Source organism: Saccopteryx bilineata, chromosome 3 (genome assembly GCF_036850765.1).
Source record: "Saccopteryx bilineata isolate mSacBil1 chromosome 3, mSacBil1_pri_phased_curated, whole genome shotgun sequence".
Classification (NCBI taxonomy): domain Eukaryota; kingdom Metazoa; phylum Chordata; class Mammalia; order Chiroptera; family Emballonuridae; genus Saccopteryx; species Saccopteryx bilineata.
The window spans coordinates 95501751-95520133 of NC_089492.1; the positions used below are offsets into that span (position 1 = coordinate 95501751).

Here is an 18383-nt window from a genome sequence, read left to right on the forward strand (position 1 = left end):
TTTGTAACTGAAAAGGGAACTCGAAGACAGGTCTACTGAGCATGAAAGGATCCCATTAGCCCATGTTCATGCTGGTTTCCGTATGCTGTCTAAATTAGGGTATCTTTAGTTCTACCCTCTTTTGTGTATCATTTTTTTCTCTGCTAGCCAAGTTTCTCTCAAATAGCAAAATGGCTACAGACAGCAGTCACAGGCCACCTCACAGAGCATACCACACCCCTTCAAGAGAGCACCTCTCCACCCACTGCTCATCAAATCCTAGTCTTCACAGTCTGTTCATCAACCTAGGTTTACCTACCTGTTCAACTCAGAACCAAACTACCTTGTTTAAAGCAATGGTTTCCAACTGAGATAATCTGACACCCTTTTATTATGCTGAAATAATATTCTAGAAAGGTATACCAACCTACTTACACACACACAATTTCAAGAAAAACAAAACCCTGAGTTAATATAAAGGAGAAATAAAACATAATAAAATGAATATTGTGATACACGAATGCTCAGGAATAGCTACAATATGAGGCATAAAGAAATGAATGTGACTGCTACAACAAAAACTGACCCAAATGTGTTGTAATGTCAACTCAAACACTGCTTTGATAAGGTAATTTTCCAAAATGGTGAACAACTTTTGGAAATATTCTAAACAAAACAATCACCTTTACTTGATTTACAAGGTACTAGCATTCTTAGAAAATTCAGTGTAATGTACACAAACATACTTTGTGTTTATATACACAAAATAGTTACCGTTTAGGATTCGATAATATCTGATGGGAAATAATATCTGAAAAGTCATGAGGAACACAGAACAACTCTTCCTAGTCCCTGTCCATCAAATATTTGTAGTATCCTCCAAACTGTGAACAAAGTACCCCTACAACTGTCAAAATGTTCCCCAACGGGGTGGTACGAGACAAGTCAGGCTCACTCATCTACAAAAACTAAGAGAATTTCAAATCCTCTCCCAGATAAAGGGCTACATATTGAAGAAGCTTTTACTAGTAAAGCAAAGTCCACTGTATTTACTGGTTCAAGTTTAAGCATGTTAAAATTGAGATGGCTAGAAGGGTGATTAGTTGAACTAAAATACATCAGGTTTTAATCAACATTTGAATTCAGTTGGAAATGCTAGGTTTCAGGAAAATAGCAATGACCTTTAAAAGACAGCTTACATTCTATAACTCAGTTTTGTAAATTTATTATCAAATATTCAATTGGATTTGGATACGAAATACAATTGCAATATTTAAAAAACATACTCAAAGCTGTTATTTTTTTACATCTATAAAATTTGCTCTTTCATGTTCTCCTAAAAGCATAAAGATAGCAGAGAACACTGTAGTTAAGGCTAAGGGAGTGTTGCCAAAGCTAACTCCATTAACAGCAGTGCGGCCCAAGTAAACTGACAGCAACAGCATAGGGCTGACACACCAGTGCATAGATTAGCAAGGCCCAACCTACCAACTACTTTACACCTAAAGAACTTAGTCATCATTTGCTGGGGAAGATAAAATATTAAGACAGAGTTCATATTTAAAATCAATACCACTTAAGGCAAATATAAATTGAATAGGCCTTGTTAACATTCACAGGTTTGTTCCTAAAATTAAAGCTTCAATTTTGCATCAAATGTATTTATAGTATTATAACTATTTATAGGGGAGAAAAAAAGCTTTGTTTATTATAAAGTTAGGTAAACATAGGTATTAAACTGGCAGTGAATAAGGAACATACATAGCCCAGAATCATACACTGAACAGTTCAAACAGAAGTTATACTTGGCATAACTTAACTGGGTTCCATGAGAAGGGTGTAAAATGCTTCTAGATCAGCAATTTTCAATGGGTGTGGTGCAAGAATTTAAAAAAACATGTAATACCTTACTCTTTAAGAGTAGGGGCACTGACCTCTTTTCTCTTGGATTGTCGATAAAAAAATGACAACAGCCAATATAACAATAGCTGTCCAGTGTGAATGAATCAAAATTATACCTATTTTTTGGGCCATAATAGCAAAAATATATATATATATATTGGTGTGCTACTACAAAATTTTAGTATTTATTGATAGTTTATGTGTGCCATGAGATGAAGATGATTAAAAATTCCGTTCTAGATGGAATTTAAATTTTTCTAAATTCTTAGAGGGCTAACAGGACATTGGTCAACTGACGTCATAACTTAAGGGGACAGCCCTGGCCAGTTGGCTCAGTGGTAGAGTGTTGGCCTGGCGTGCAGGAGTCCCGGGTTCGATTCCCGGCCAGGGCACACAGGAGAAGCGCCCATCTGCTTCTCCACCCCTCCCCCTCTCCTTCCTCTCTGTCTCTCTCTTCCCCTCCCACAGCCGAAGCTCCATTGGAGCAGTTTGCCCAGGCGCTGAGGATGGCTCTGTGGCCTCTGCCTCAGGCGCTAGAATGGCTCTGATTGCGGCAGAGCGACACCCCAGATAGGCAGAGCATCACCCCCTGGTGGGCATGCCGGGTGGATCCCGGTCGGGCACATGCGGGAGTCTGTCTGACTGCCTCCTGGTTTCCAACTTAAAAAATATATATAAAAAAAAAAAACTTAAGGGGACAGAAATGTTAATGTGTTTAGTTTCTATGTGAACTTTCTATTCAATAGCTCTTAAATTATTTTAAACCTATGTAATTCTTTTAAAAATTAAGGCAAACTGCCTTTTTGTGTGTTAAAATTCAAAATAAAGCTTTTAGAAAAGATCTAAATGGAACTTCTATATGCAAATTTATTTTTAAAATCTCTCAAGATCACAAAACTACTATTTGCCAACAATAGACTTCATAGTTATCAGATGGTTGAAATATATTCTCCTTTCTTTTAAAGATGAAAATAAAATCATCATATCAGTTTCCTATTATAAAAAAGCTAAGAACTTGATAACAAGTGTACGAGCACCTCTTAATCCCATGTTCCAGCCTTACATTTTACTTGCCTATGTATAAAATATGTTCTTTTCCAAATAAAGAAAAATAAAACAGATCCATTGGGAGAAAGAATGTTTAATAAATGGTGTTGAAACAAATAGTTATCTGTTTGGAATAAAAATAAAATTAGATCCTTATACCTTGCACCATATAGAAAAATACATATATTACTGATGGATTCAAGAGTAAAAAATAAAAATGCAAGTACCCAAAATTCTACATACAATTTTAGGGGGTTCACAGACTCCCTAAAGCCCATCCATGGATCTCAGATTATCTAGAAGAGAAACTGTTAATCATAACTTCTATTAAAATTTCAGTGCCAAATACCCGACATGTTTTCAAGATCAAGTCACATGCAACCAATGAAGATGAACACATTAACTCATTGCTGTAACTTTATAAAATCTCCAAACTGGAACTAGAAACAGAGGCATGTCAATATAAATGGACAATGACTTAAAAAAAATACACCAATTTAAATAAGTTTGAGTGCATACTGTACAAGTGTACCCATAATCTCTGTTAGCCTTTCAGAAATATAAAATCAGCTAAATCTGTAGTACTTAAAATTTAATAAGTGTAATGTTTTCCTCAAACTTGATTAAAATACTTAATAAATACAAGTTATGTTTATTATGAATAACTGCAACATACTTAAACATCTAAACATATAATAGGAATTCTATAATATTAAAATGCAATACTTTCACCTGCATTAATCTCATACACAATGGAAAAATACTTGCAAATAATTAGCATTAAGAATGCAAATATATTTTCACTGTGGAAGAAAACTAGTAAGATTAGAAATCATATATTTTGAGTAATCTACAAAGAAGCTGTAGATAGTCTACATTATGACATTCTATTTTAAAATGAAAACAATTCAATATGTAAGTTTACAACAAATTTACTCAAGGCAAAATACTTGTTTATTACAGAACAGGATCTTAAAGTAAGCAAGGCAACATTAGATCAACCATTGTAGATTTTTTAAAATGAAGTATAGCTTTAAAATTGTAATAAAGGTGAACATAAACTCTAACATGCTCTTCTCTTCTTATAAATGGGATGATGTAGAAAAGCAAAGCTTCAATGTGTAGGGATTGGAACCATCTGTAAAAATTAAAAACCAAAGTTAATAATTCATGTCTTCAAAATTTCAAGATTACCCTCAATTAGCAGGGTAAATTATTTTACCTTTTTATAGTATTTGAAGCAGGAATATAAAGAAGGAAAATTTTTAAGTAAGGTTAAGGGAAGATTACTTTTGTTCATATCTACATTCCTACTGTTCTAAACATTATCTGACACATAAAAGGTAATTGATTGGGGGTGTGTGTATGAATTATAGTTAAATAGTGTCAGGATTAGGTCTACGTCCATGAGCAAACGCTCACTTTGCAGAAAATATTACAAGTGGCAATTTCTCCATAAAACCCAATTCAAATATAGCTTGAAAAATGGGACAAGACTGGAATTTACAGAAAAATACCAATAAGCTGAAAAATTTCCAGGCAATCTAGTATTAAATCTTTGATCAATAGAGCATGTAAATTCTAAAATTATGTTTTTTAAATTGAGTATAATCCACAAAAATACTTCCATTTCATGCATTTTTCTTTAATTTTTTTAGACCAGAGATAACTCTTCATCAACTGATTATGCAAAGAAATTATAGTAATGTACCAAAATTTTAGTCTTAAAAGCTATGGCTTCTTAAGGAGGAAAAATAAGTCATATAAAGGAAAAGTTACACATATCAACAAGTATTTGAAAGATTGTAGAGGATAAAACAGAAATAATCGTACCTGTCTCCAAGGAGCTTACAATTAATATATTCCACTCCGTTGAACATATCTCAAATATGCATATAATTTTAAAGCTTTTTAAAACTTTCTATCAAAAATTAAGCCCGACTTACTACTTAAAATTTACTTTTGTGACTAGAAGTAAAATGAGAAGTACTCCTACTTATTTAACTTATTTTAAAAAATTTCAAACATAAATAAAGTAGTATAATAACCCTCACATAGCACCTTACTTCAGTAACTGTCAATATTTGGCATTCTGACTTCATCTATCTATCCTCCCCACACTTTGGGGGGCTAGGATATTTAAAAGCAAATCTTAGATATGTTATTCCACCCATAAATCCTTCAGTGTGTATTTTTTTTCTTAACTACCATTTATTACCACAGCTAATAAAATTAATAACTTTTCTCCTATTAGCTAGAAAAATAAACTCTTAACACCCTTTAGATCCAGGATCAAAGTGAACTGTACAGCACAAAGCTTCAAAAGTAAAATACTTTGCACGATAAAAAAGGCCTTTGCACAATAAACAGAGTGATAATTTCATTTGATATACATTTTAAAAAAACAAACAAAAGTTTTACTACACTATTAGAGAGTGCTGGGCAATAGGCATTTTCATGTACAACAGTAGGAATGTAAACTGGTGCAACTTTTACAAAGAGCAATCCAGAAACATTTGCCAAGACATAAACCTTACTGTCCTCCACTATTAGGAAACTGCCTATAATACAAAAAATGCAACTACAGAAAAAACACCTGGAAACTAAGTGTTCACCAGTGAGGAAATGGGTAAATCAAACAAACTGTAGTCATCTCTACTATAAACAGCTACTCTACAAATGCTTTTTTAAAAGAAGTAGTTTTGGGCCCTGGCCGGTTGTCTCAGTGGTAGAACGTTGGCCTGGCGTGCAGGAGTCCCAGGTTCGATTCCCGGCCAGGGCACACAGGAGAAGCGCCCATCTGCTTCTCCACCCCTCCCCCTCTCCTTCCTCCCTCTCTCTTCCCCTTCCGCAGCCAAGGCTCCACTGGAGCAAAGTTGGCCCGGGCACTGGGGATGGCTCTATGGCCTCTACCTAAGGTGCTAGAATGGCTCTGGTTGCAGCAGAGCAACACCCCAGATGGGCAGAGCATCGCCCCCTGGTGGGCATGCCTGGTGGATCCCGGTCGGGCACATGCGGGAGTCTGTCTGCCTCCCCGTTTCCAACTTCAGAAAAATACAAAAAAAAAAAGTAGTTTTGCATGTGCTAATATAGAAATAGCTCCAAGATATATTAAGTGAAAATAGCAAGGCACACAATAGTATGTATAGAGAAACCATTTTGTGTAAGTTTCAAAAAAATGTAGAAATTTATACATGCATGTATGTGTGTGTGTGTATGAATGCATGTGTGTGTATATATATATATACACAACACACTGACAGGAGGAATAAAAGGAAGACACAAAAGGTTAGAAGGTATAAAAAGCTTTAACTTTCATTTTGTACCTTCATGTATTATTTGAGTTTTTAGCCATATACATGAATTGCTTTCTTCTAAAAAATCAATAGGTATGGTAGAAACCAGCTTCTAAGATGGCCCCAATGATCCCTACCTCCTAGTATTCACAGCCCTGTATAGCCACCTCACAAAGTGTACCACAGTTCTTCTGGATGACCACAAGAACACAGCGTAAGTGATGGCACATCACTTCCAACATTATGTTATAAAAGACTGCTGTTTTGGTCTTTTGCTCTCATCCATCTTGGATCATTCACTCTGACAGAAGCCAGTTACTGGGCCCGCAAATAACCCCATTCAGAGAGCTTGGCAGTGAATTTTCTAGCCCCAGGCCAGGCGAGTAATGACTGAGACCCAGACAACAGCTTGACTGCAACATCATGGACTCTGAGCCAGAACTACCCAGCTAAACTGTACACAGATTACTGACTCTCAGAAATAAGATAAATGTTTAATGTTTTAGGGTGTTACACATTGGGAAAATCTGTTACACAGCAATAGGTAACTAATACAAAGATTGTGGGGGTTGTAGGATTTATATGCCTTTTTTTCTTTGTATTTCTATTTTTTTAAAGCTAATAAATGTTATTTTTAAATTACTGTCAATGTTTCTGACAGTACCTCTCACTGAAAAATCATGACCATTTTACTCACTTGGAACTCTTATCTGGTAGTGATTAAGTGCTGTAAGGGCTTCGACTGCATCAGTTTTGCATTCCCATTCTAACAGCCCAGAAAGCGTTTTGGCAGAAGCTAAAACAAAGAATCACAGATCCAGCTGTTATTTGCTTATCATCAACTTAACCAGAAAACTTGAAAAGAGGAATGTGCACTTACGTTTTGCATCAAACACTTTATATTTGATGAATGTAAGAACTTCATGGTCACTACACAACTGTTAAAGAAATGTAAAACTCCATTAAAAATATGGCCAAAATAATATTCCTACCTTTTTTAAAGAAAGTAAACTTTATGGCAGCATTTAAGTTTTGAGCCTGGCATAAATGAATTAAATCAAATGTGTTTTTAGATTAATAAGCTGTGTAACTAGAAAAAAAATCAATAATGAACAACGAAGGAGCCACAATGAAAAACTGATGCTTCTCATCTCTCTCCCTTCCCACCTGTCTGTCCCTCTTTGTCTCTCTGTCTCTGTCACCAAAGGGAAAAAAAAAAGGCTGTGTAAGAAAAAAATTAAAAATAGTGATGTTCTATACACTATGTACATAATTTAGTGCTATACAATGGAATCACAAATTTGTAACTAAAATATATATTCTCAGAGTTGACTAGGATTTACCGGTTGGCCAAAATCAAATCTTTTCTTAGGCATTTCCTACAGTTAGGGGAAAAGGCAGGGATATATAAAATTTTCTTATGGTTAAGAATTTAAAACATTGTAAAAGAACTTTCTGAATGCAGGAGTAAAGGTATCTCATTCTAATTCCAACTCTGGGAAAGACTGCCACACACCAAAAAGACCAATGAAGAATGGAGGCCAGAGAAGTATATTGACCAAAGAATAAACTATACAAATAAAGCACCAAAAAACATCAGAATACAAATATAAAAAGCAGATAAACAGAACAAAGCCTTAAAATGAGGCTAAAATAGGACACATTTAAAAATACACAACAGGAACATTTTACACAATTTGTATTTCAGTGCCTACCTTTGTGAAGGTCTCTTCTGTGACACATAAGGGAACATTGTAATAATGCAGCACACACGAGGGTGGCTGGATTATATTCTTAGATGCTTGGCCAGCACTTGTAAAGCGATTATTTTTGCTCATTGCAAAATCCTTGTAGCTACTTGTACCATCCTCCAGTTCAAATATCTGACTTGGAACAACTGAATGTTGTTTAGACACACTAAAGATTAGAAAGGAAAAAGGTACAGAACATACTTTGTTAGATAAAACACAGCAAGTATGCAGTCTCAAAATGTTAACATATACACCTGCATCAACCTTAATTTAAAAATATATATATATATATAGCTATTTAAACACAATTTAAGTATTTAATATTTTGAACATTAATTTAAATATTTTTGTTTGAGTTAAATCACTTATATTATTACAGATATCAATTAGAAAGAAAAATCTATTGAATATTAGGAAACTTTAACATAAATGTGCCCATTTTACCATGTTGCGTTGCTTTATGATCATAAAACTAGAAACTAGGTATAGGTAAGCAAAATCTGAATTATATAATCCTAAAAATCTGTCTAAGATAACAACACTATAGCTGGTAGTTTCAAATGTCCCTCAGTTACATTAAAATATTCTGAAAAATTGGCCCTGGCCAGTTGGCTCAGCGGTCGAGTGTCGGCCTGGCGTGCGGGGGACCTGGGTTCGATTCCCGGCCAGGGCACATAGGAGAAGCGCCCATTTGCTTCTCCACCCCCCCCCCCTCCTCTCTGTCTCTCTCTTCCCCTCCTGCAGCCAAGGCTCCATTGGAGCAATGATGGCCCGGGCGCTGGGGATGGCTCCTTGGCCTCTGCCCCACGCGCTAGAGTGGCTCTGGTCACGGCAGAGCAACGTCCCAGAGGGGCAGAGCATCGCCCCCTGGTGGGCAGAGCTTCTCCCCTGGTGGGCGTGCCGGGTGGATCCCGGTCGGGGGCATGCGGGAGTCTGTCTGACTGTCTCTCCCCGTTTCCAGCTTCAGAAAAATACCAAAAAAAAAAAAAAAAAAAAAATCTGAAAAATTGAAATTACCTTTAATAAAAAGAATAAAGATTTAAAAATATTTTCTAAATTTACCACTTAAGATATTTACCAAACATTAAGTCTTTTTCCAAATAACTTGACATTGTTAAGGTGTGTGACAGCTCTTTCTACAGCATATTCATCACCCATTTCTACCAGTGCTGTACCAGGAATGGTCTTCATAAATTTTACCTGTAAATACAAAATGCCAAAATGGTGACCATTTAATTCCCTTTTATAGTAACAGAATTTCTAAAAGATAGTATCGTTTAAGTGGCTGATGTCAAATACAGAAGATCACCTGGAATCTTAACTTTATTCTGATGTGCTATTATGGGACACTTCACTCATATCAAAATTCAATCAAGTTAAAAAGGAAGACTGTAATACATTGTACAGCACACTGAAGAAGAGCACAAGCTTACCACCCTGGCTCTCTATGTACTAACTGTGTGGCCTACGGCAATCTGCTTGACTTCTTCTCTGAGCCTCAAACATCCCTATAAATGAAGACAGTAACATCTGACAGAACTAATCAGTATTTAGTCATTCAACAAATATTTACTAAATGCCTAATATATATATTTTGATAAGCAATGTGCTAGGCACTGGGGAGTTAATGGTGAACACAACAGATGTGGTCTTCTTGAAGTTTGTATTCCAGTAGGTAAGTCAGAAATGTAAAAGTAAGTAATAATTACCAAATATCCAGAGTATTGTTATAGTGATATACAAAAATCTATAACGATGGCCTTGAGACAACATTGCCAGTAGGAAGGCTTGTGCAAGGTAGGGGCAGTTTGAAAAACAGGCAGTATTTCACAAGTTTACATGACTTCTTGGGCAGAGGCCACACTATACTCTTACACTATTCCAATTTTAATATAAATGTTATAAGGGTTAGATGGGATGAAGTATGAAAATCCTTCGGCATCGTGACTTTCCTATAACCCTTGCAAGTCCATAAATAGCTCTAAGTACCACTAACGTCCATGACAACTTGAAATACTTCCTTATCAGTTAACCTCAAAGGAATATCGAGAATGTACTTACACAACAAATGCGACATAACATTTATATCCACCACAACTGTCAACTTTATTGGGCTAACCTAGCATTTTTATACTACACCTGCCCTTGAACAAAACTCAGCCAAATAGGACTTTTCAGATTTATTTGAAATCAACTACCTTCTTATGGGCAAAATTTCTCTCCCTTGATTAAATCCAATATAACATCCTACAAATCTAATAGTGAGTAAATATATGTGTAAAATATGTAGTTCTTGTGCTGGTAAGTCTTTAACAGAAGTTAGAAAATTTTAACTATATATATATAGATAAGATGGCCTGAGTTTAATGTATCATTTCAAACATTTAAAAAATTTTGAGATATGAAGTGAGAATAGAATTGTTCAAATATTATACAGAAAATTTAAGTTTTATTAGGCAAAGCAATTTGGGTTTCTAAATCATGAGATAATTTTTTCAGAACGCAAAGACAGAGATCTACTAAAGATGTTGATTCAACGGCCTGACTCTGATGCTCTACAAATGTGAAAAGCGCCAACAGAAAAGTAACACCGTGTAAAGAAGGTAAAAATACACATTAGTTATCAAGTATGAGGCTCCTAGCCCTTAACTAAACATCGAGTGTCTAAGATAAATGTCTGTATGAAAAAATCTGAACTACTTTCCCCATGTTGCTAAATCTGTCCCATGCAGTGTTGGCTAGTTACATAAGTAGAAATATCCCATATGTTATCTCCTAGACAAATGTAAATTGTCTTCTAGAAGTCTGGTCAAGTAGTTGAGGAAATTCATATTTTAGAGATTTTTCAAATTGCTTCTTCAAATCAAAGAGGCTTCAGACTGAAAGAACAAAACGCACCAAGAGACTCATATCTTTATATTTTTCTACTGTTGTGAAAAGAATACTCACTACAAATCACTCAAAACAACAGAGAAACATCATTACTACAATATTGAAACTCAAATTAGCAAGTGTACCAAACAATTGGTAACTTAAGGTACCAATCGTTTCCCCTGTTAAATTTTCCAGGATTCTTTCAAAAACAGTTTAGCGCCCTGGCCTGTTGGCTCAGTGGTAGAGCATCAGCCTGGCGTGCAGGAGTCCCAGGTTCAATTCCCAGCCAGGGCACACAGGAGAGGTGCCCATCTGCTTCTCCACCCCTCCCCCTCCCCTCTCCTTCCTCTCTGTCTCTCTCTTCCCCTCCCGCAACCAAGGCTCCATTGGAGCAAAGTTGGCCCAGGCGCTGAGGATGGTTCTATGGCCTCTGCCTCAAGCGCTAGAATGGCTCTGGTTGCAACAAAGCAATGCCCCAGATGGGCAGAGCATCGCCCCCTGGTGGGCATGCCAGGTGGATCCTGGTCGGGCGCATGCGGGAGTCTGTCTGCCTGCCTCCCCGTTTCCAACTTCAGAAAAATACAAAAACAAAAACAGTTTAGCATCTACTTTGTGACAGGGACTATTCTAAGTATTTGTAAGATGATCAATGAACAGAGCATCACAGATCTGGTGAAACCACCGAATATCTGGCAAAAATAAAGTTACAATTTTAAAGATCTTCAAAATATGCATAATTTAAATGTGTTGCTCCTTTTCTGAGTATAAGCCTTTGGACAGAAAGTTCTGGACACACTCTATCAAAGTAGGTCAGTTTCAGACACCACTGGAGCTTCTTGTTCCTCAGAAGATACAAGAGCTCTAGCATTTGGTAGACAAGTATGTATGTAACTTCAGAACTCCCTAAAATTCACGACTTGTGGACAAGTCATATTTATGTATACCTAAATGTGTATAAGTAACTGTTCTTTCACATTCCACAGTTAAACATGTTAAATGCTAGAATCTCTCTGAAATGATAAAAAGAAAAATTTATGCCTATAATACCACAGTAATTGATTAAACCATTTGACTTCTATTTATATTAGTTATTTTAAAAATATTTAGTACCAACAAACGATACTGATCACTTACCAACAAAAAACAATTTCTCGAGTTCCTACCTACTGGATTTGTAGCTCCTGTGGGTCACTACTAAAAGAACTTGAATGTTCCTAATTCAAGGACAATATACGTATCTGTTGCCTTTTCAGATTTTCTTACTATATTATCTTAGCAAAAGAAACTAAATATAAAGTGAAACTTACCTTTTCAATATTTCCATATAAGCAGAATAGGTTAAAGACTCTTGAACAATTCATTTTTAGCGGATGTAATCCACTGACCATTACAACTGACCCGGAGGGATTTCCTCCATGCATGTAAGAGGAAGAAGCCTGTGGTATTGGATAGGCAACAAGCTCAGGTGTATCTCGAGAGCCCATCCTGTAACGACTCGGTAAAGGCAATAACGGACCATGTGATCCTATAAAAATGATCAAAAAAGAAAAGAAAGGACACAACTTTAGCAAATACACTATACCATGCAGAAAATAAACTCTTAATATAGTCTATGTCCAAAGAAAACTCAAATGTGTGAATGTTCAAATATAACCTGTGGGAATTAATAAAATCTATATTTATTGTCCCAGATCCAATATACATCGGCCTGCACACACCTGTATACATCAGGTTGTAAATTTATATATTCTTTAAAAATAGTAGTAGGATCAGGCCATAGATAGAGAGGGGGAAATCAGTGTAATACTTTGGACCACTGTATATACATTATACCTCACATTTTAAAAAAACACCTGCTGCCAACATCTTTTGGAAACTATCTCTATATAGCAGACAAAACAAAAAAAAATCTTTAGTTCCACTGAAATTGTCTCCTTTAAATATAACTTACTATAATGTACTTTCAGGTTAGTAATTTTATTCCAATTCAACTCTTAACTAAAACCACAGATTTAGTTAATACCACACCTACTCAGAGATGTCATTATTCAGCAACCTCCATGTTTTGCAACACCATCAAGAACCATAAGAAAATGCCTCAGTATATGAACCTGTTGTCACAGAAACACATAAATACCTATATCTCTTATACTGAAAATCATTAAGTATCAATCTGCTAACTTTAGAGTAATTTTCTAAGAGTAATCAACTTCTGGTTTTCTAATCCACAACTGATTGAACATAAGAAAAATTAAGCTAGCTAGAATGAATGAGATAGACAGGAATGAAGGAGTCTGGACAAACTGTGATACTAAAAGTAGGCACAGGGCATGTTTACAGCAACAAGAAGAGGCATAAGAACTCAGAAGAGGAAACTAAGCTGAAGACAGGCAGCTCAGAAATCTCTGAGCATTCCTGAGTTAGTGATTATAGAAAGAAACATACTCTGGGATACATGCAAAGGTCCTCTTGATGTGCAAGAAACCAATCCAAATTCCAAGTACTTTCCTCATTTCTCAAAAAGTGGAGGGTATGTAATGCTACTGACTTTCGTTTTTAAGTTAAGACTAAGGGACACTTGTCATCTACTAAGTGAGTTACTAAGAATTACTGTATTTTGGTTTTATAGAATGCTATTAGAGCTTATGCGAATTCCAATTCAGTATTCAGTCTTCTAAATATAGCTGCCATGCATAACAACACAGAAACACTACTACTGAGAACATGCAAATAGTGTGAATTCCTGACATTTTATAGAGCAGGGATTTTTCAACCGGTATGCCGCAAGAATTTTTAGAATATGTAATACCTTATGCTTTTGTCAGGGGCTCTTTTCCCTTAGATTGTCAAATAAAAAGATGACAACAGTCAACATAATAGCCGTCTGGTGTGAATGGTCAAAATTATACCTACTTTTTTGGTCAGATTGGCAAAATATATATATATTTTAATATTTTTTCCGATTTTAGTAATTATTTTATATGTACCAGGAGATGAAGAAGGTTGAAAATCACTGTTATTGAGGAATACTTTATCAGTGCATCGTCATCAGTACTGCCTTAAATTGGTCATGGTTTTCAACTGCTCTTCTTGCTGGTAATTGTTTATCAAAACAATCAATATGGCTCATGGTGAGTTGTTTGTTAGTAACCACATTTGGCCTGTAACTTAAACTGTTATACATACACTGGGGTCATATATCAATCATTCTTATCCCTATTGAAAAAGTATATATACATATTATACTGCACCCCCCCCCCATCTGCTTGTAAGTAGTGACATCTTACTATTATCACTAAATTTTCTTTTCCATGGAAAGTGGAAAGATCAGGGTAGGTGAGCAGTAGAAACCTTCCACTCTCTTTAAGTTGGCCAAGGTCCAACAACTTTTGGGATCTACTGCCATAGATAACAATTAAATCCAGTGTAACATTATAATTAATGTTTAGAGTTATGACCTTGAGCCATCAGGATTACATTATGTTACCTATAGAACTTAAATTGTTACCTATATTGTTTAGAAGATTAAAAAAACATACATATTTTTAAAGATTTCTATACTAAATAGTTCATACAAAACGTTTTGGTCCTTACAAAACCTAACACTTCAAGTATTTAAAATATTCACTTATATGAAAAAAATGCTATATAAATGGCAGTATTAACATTTTGAAGGCATTTCCCATCTTTGATATTCTAAAATTGTTGGTCCAGGACCTATATCCAAAAATACTAGCAGCCAACACACAAACTTTTCTTGGGCTCACAGCAAATAATTACATTTATTTTTTTGCCACTTTTCAAGGAAAACAGCGTCTACCAGTTCATCTCATAGTGCTGGGCTTGCCAAATTACAAGAGTTAAAAGTTCTAAAAGCACAGATTTATACTGTTTTAATAAATTATAAAAATAAATTTAATCTAATAATTAAAACTTTTCTATTCCCTCTTTCTTACATGCCAACATAAGAAAAAGCCACATGTGATATGGCACAAAAATGCAAATAAACCAGTTTGGCTGAACTGAGGGGTACAGCTGCGATCTGCAATGTCTGTAAAAAGTCTCAGTATCACTAGCACCCACTCCTGTTTTTTGCCTTTCCCCCAATTTCCTCATCTTGCTGCTTTCCCTCTTTATTCATTTCTCCCCCTCCCACGCCCACCTCTCTGTCCGTCTATAACCTATTCTGCTTAACTCCCTAGGAAAGTGGAATTATCCTCAGAGTTAAGTGTTTCAGTGGACAGAGTTCAGAATGGATGCCCCTACACAACCCCACCGCAACCATTCCTCCTCAGAAGGGCTCAACAAAGCCTGAAAGATCCCTAGTTAACAGCTACCATCATGCCAAAGAATTCTGCACCTCCTCTCTTAAGCAAGCTTACACTTTAAAATTTATATGCACACACATACACAAATACTCTAAATAAATTAGGGCATGAAACTGACAAAGAATTTTACAATAGGCTTTTTAATAAAATGTAAAGTTCTTCTAGGGTATATAACCTATGTTTGTTTATACAATTTTCAATAAGATATATTTTCAAAAGGAGGGAAAACCCGAAAACTCGCACTAAGAATACAGTCAGTGTCAACACTACTAAAGCAGAGTTCCTCATCCTTCATTTAGTCTTACAGAGATTTCTCTAGCCTGTTCTGGGAAAACATTTAACCAGTTTTAGCCTTCAGCTAACTCCTAGGAGACAGTTATATATTCCACAACTACACTACAAACTTGTGATTAGCAATTCCTTTGCAACTCTCCATTATGCAAAGCACACTGGGCTCCTAGTAAGTGTTTCGTAGAACTACCCATACGACCATTTTTATACACTGTTAAAAAACTAAGACAAATTAACAAGGAACACACTCACTAAAAAGACAATACATAGTAAGATTTTCATTCTATATAACATACTGTTTAAACATACTGTTTCAAGTTCTTCTGCCATATAGACTACTATAGAAATTTGAACATACACATCACATAATAAATTCCTGGAGTTCAAAGGAAGACAAGAAATAAGCTAAAATTCACAGCCAAGAATGTAGGTGATTTGAAAATATTTCAGACAACAGACAACACCAGGGACTTTCCTATGATAAAGCCCAATGCTATGATATAACAATTTCTATTTTCTACTTTTCAAATAGCACTGGACTTCAACATTAACCACAGAATAGGTGGGGTCAATAATTAATGCTTTTTAAAAACTAACAACTATTTAAAACCACAGAACCTATAAACCATTAAAAACCTTATCAACAGCAATTCTCAGTTTCTACTCACAATAACAACAGCCTGATACCTCTTTCCTGAGGAAGAATATTATTCTAGGTTTCATAATCTTCACTTACCAACACAGCAAACATTAAAATCAAAGTCTTAAAAGATGAATTAAATACAAACTAATTTAACCAGAGCCAAAATATCAAATGCAGAACTAAAATAACTAAAGATCTAAACAGAAACATGTTTCCTTTTCAACAAATACTCCATTCCTTCTGCCTTTATTACTCAAAACTCCTCTTTGCTTACAATTGCTAGAATGAAAGAAGAATTACTAGTATTACTCAGCAATAATACTTCTATTTGGTCCTCTAACAGAACCAGAGCCCATCACTAATCAAAACCAAGGCAAAACTAAACAAAACATCATGGTAAAAAAGCTTTCAAATAACTACCAACAGCTCTTCTTTATCTCAAGGATTATACGACATAGCCTTATTCTAAAAAGCAAAAGATTCTGGACAACTCCTTGGGAGTATATTATAAGGGACCAATCCCCTATAAGCTAAATCAGGTGAGCAGAAAAAATAGAAACAAGAAATGTGCCATTCTTCATCAGAAATGCAAAAATGCTAACAATTCATCTATACTACCTTCCTTCTGCCTTGACAAACTTACCATAGCCATCATGTCTAAACGAAGAAGGGTGTTCTCCCAAAATGGCTTGTCTCTGGCGACCCTTTCCTCTATCTGACACAAAAGTAGAAACATGGTTTTAACAATTTTGACCCAAGTACATAACAGAGTTCTGACATGGGAAAACCCATTCAAAACATTCATTACAACTCATAAAATATATATATATATATAATTCCTGGTTAACTTTAAACATCGATTCATAACCGTTTTAAGTACAAACACCAAAAGTTTAAGAAAGTAATTCTATCTAACAAACTCCACTTAACTTGAAAATACCTTTTTGGCAAATGCCAAATACAATCACACTTCCAAATTTTAGAAAAGAATGAATACTTTTCAGAAAGTAAATAGACACAATGCTAGAGTTTGACACTGTACAGAAGTTTTTACCAATACATGTCTTTAAAACAAGCTTTAAGTGCAGTACTTTTGAAAGACAGTACCTGAATCATACTATTAGCTTCAACAGCAACACATTTTCAAAGTGGGCTTCTTTCAAGAAGTTCAGCATAAGCCAACAACAACCTGTATTACATGGTTTCACAATCAGTAAACACAGAGTATTTTGTATGTACATACACATATTTACAAACACCTACAGACTGGAGAGCTGGAAATTTGCACATCACTGGCCCAGATTGTATCATGGACTGGTCATTGTGTATAGATCTTAACACCAAGCAGGACTATGAGCACCTCCCAAAGCTTAAATATGCCAAGATAAAGCTAACCAAAGGGGCTACATTATTGGATGAGAGTACTACAATATTCCTAAATAATTTTATTTTAACTACATTTTCAAGGAAGGCATGCCAATTTTCCCAAATCTAATTTGAGACAATAAAAAGTGACTTGTAAATTTCTAAAAATAGCACTTCCTATGTTGGTTAGTAAATATTTAAAATCATTGTACAATACTTTTAGAAAGTCTGCTGATCCAAATGCCCAGTAAGGTTTGTTTTTTTTTTATAATGTATCTTGAGTCCGGTCATTTCTATCTCTGAAAATTCAGAGAGGTTTTTGACATATCCTTAGTCACCTAAACAAATGAGGTTTATGGGAGATGAGAAATACTTTAACTTTCACTTCTGTCTGGAGAAGTAACATTTTAATTACCTATTTTAAGTTATCACAGCACTGATACAAACCTAGGAGGTCTTCTAGTTCAACTTTTATTCAGTGTAAATTCTCTATGGTCCTGATCATTTGGGACAATCTGGCCTCTGATTACCCAACATCAGTAATAAGATATTCGCTACTTTCCATTACATTTTCAGTTAGTCTTAAATCATCAGGAAGTTAATTTTAATATTGTATAGAAATTGGTCCTCTACCCATATTCTATCCCATTTGGGGCCTCGCATACATACTCATTCTTTCTTCAAAAGCCCTTCCAAGTGCTCAAAAGCTATGATCTTCCATTTCCCTAATGTCACTTATTCTCCAGTTTAAACATTCACAGTTCTTTCCATTCCATGGCTTCCATCATCATCATTGAAGTCTCACTCCTCCTGCATCAATCCAATCTAATACATTCTGCTAATGCGCCTCTATTTAAGCATGCCATCAAACACTAAATACAATTCTTTATCTGACCTAGGAATCTTA

At 35.3% G+C, this 18383-nt stretch overlaps 1 protein-coding gene across 2 annotated transcripts in view; it reads right to left on the reverse strand.

Moving 5' to 3' along the window:
* Positions 1-3004: 3004 nt before the first annotated feature.
* HNRNPLL (heterogeneous nuclear ribonucleoprotein L like) overlaps positions 3005-18383 on the reverse strand; it is a 40150-nt gene continuing 24771 nt past the window's right edge. The window contains exons 7-13 of one of the 2 annotated variants that reach the window (XM_066266936.1): positions 16755-16826; positions 12157-12374; positions 9054-9175; positions 7940-8141; positions 7105-7162; positions 6922-7020; positions 3005-4066 (exon numbers count right to left, since the gene is read on the reverse strand). In XM_066266936.1, coding sequence (XP_066123033.1) covers positions 4011-4066; positions 6922-7020; positions 7105-7162; positions 7940-8141; positions 9054-9175; positions 12157-12374; positions 16755-16826 — 827 coding nt within the window. In that variant the 3' untranslated portion in view covers positions 3005-4010. The remainder of the gene's footprint in view (positions 4067-6921; positions 7021-7104; positions 7163-7939; positions 8142-9053; positions 9176-12156; positions 12375-16754; positions 16827-18383) is intronic. The other variant, XM_066266937.1, reaches the window with a different exon arrangement.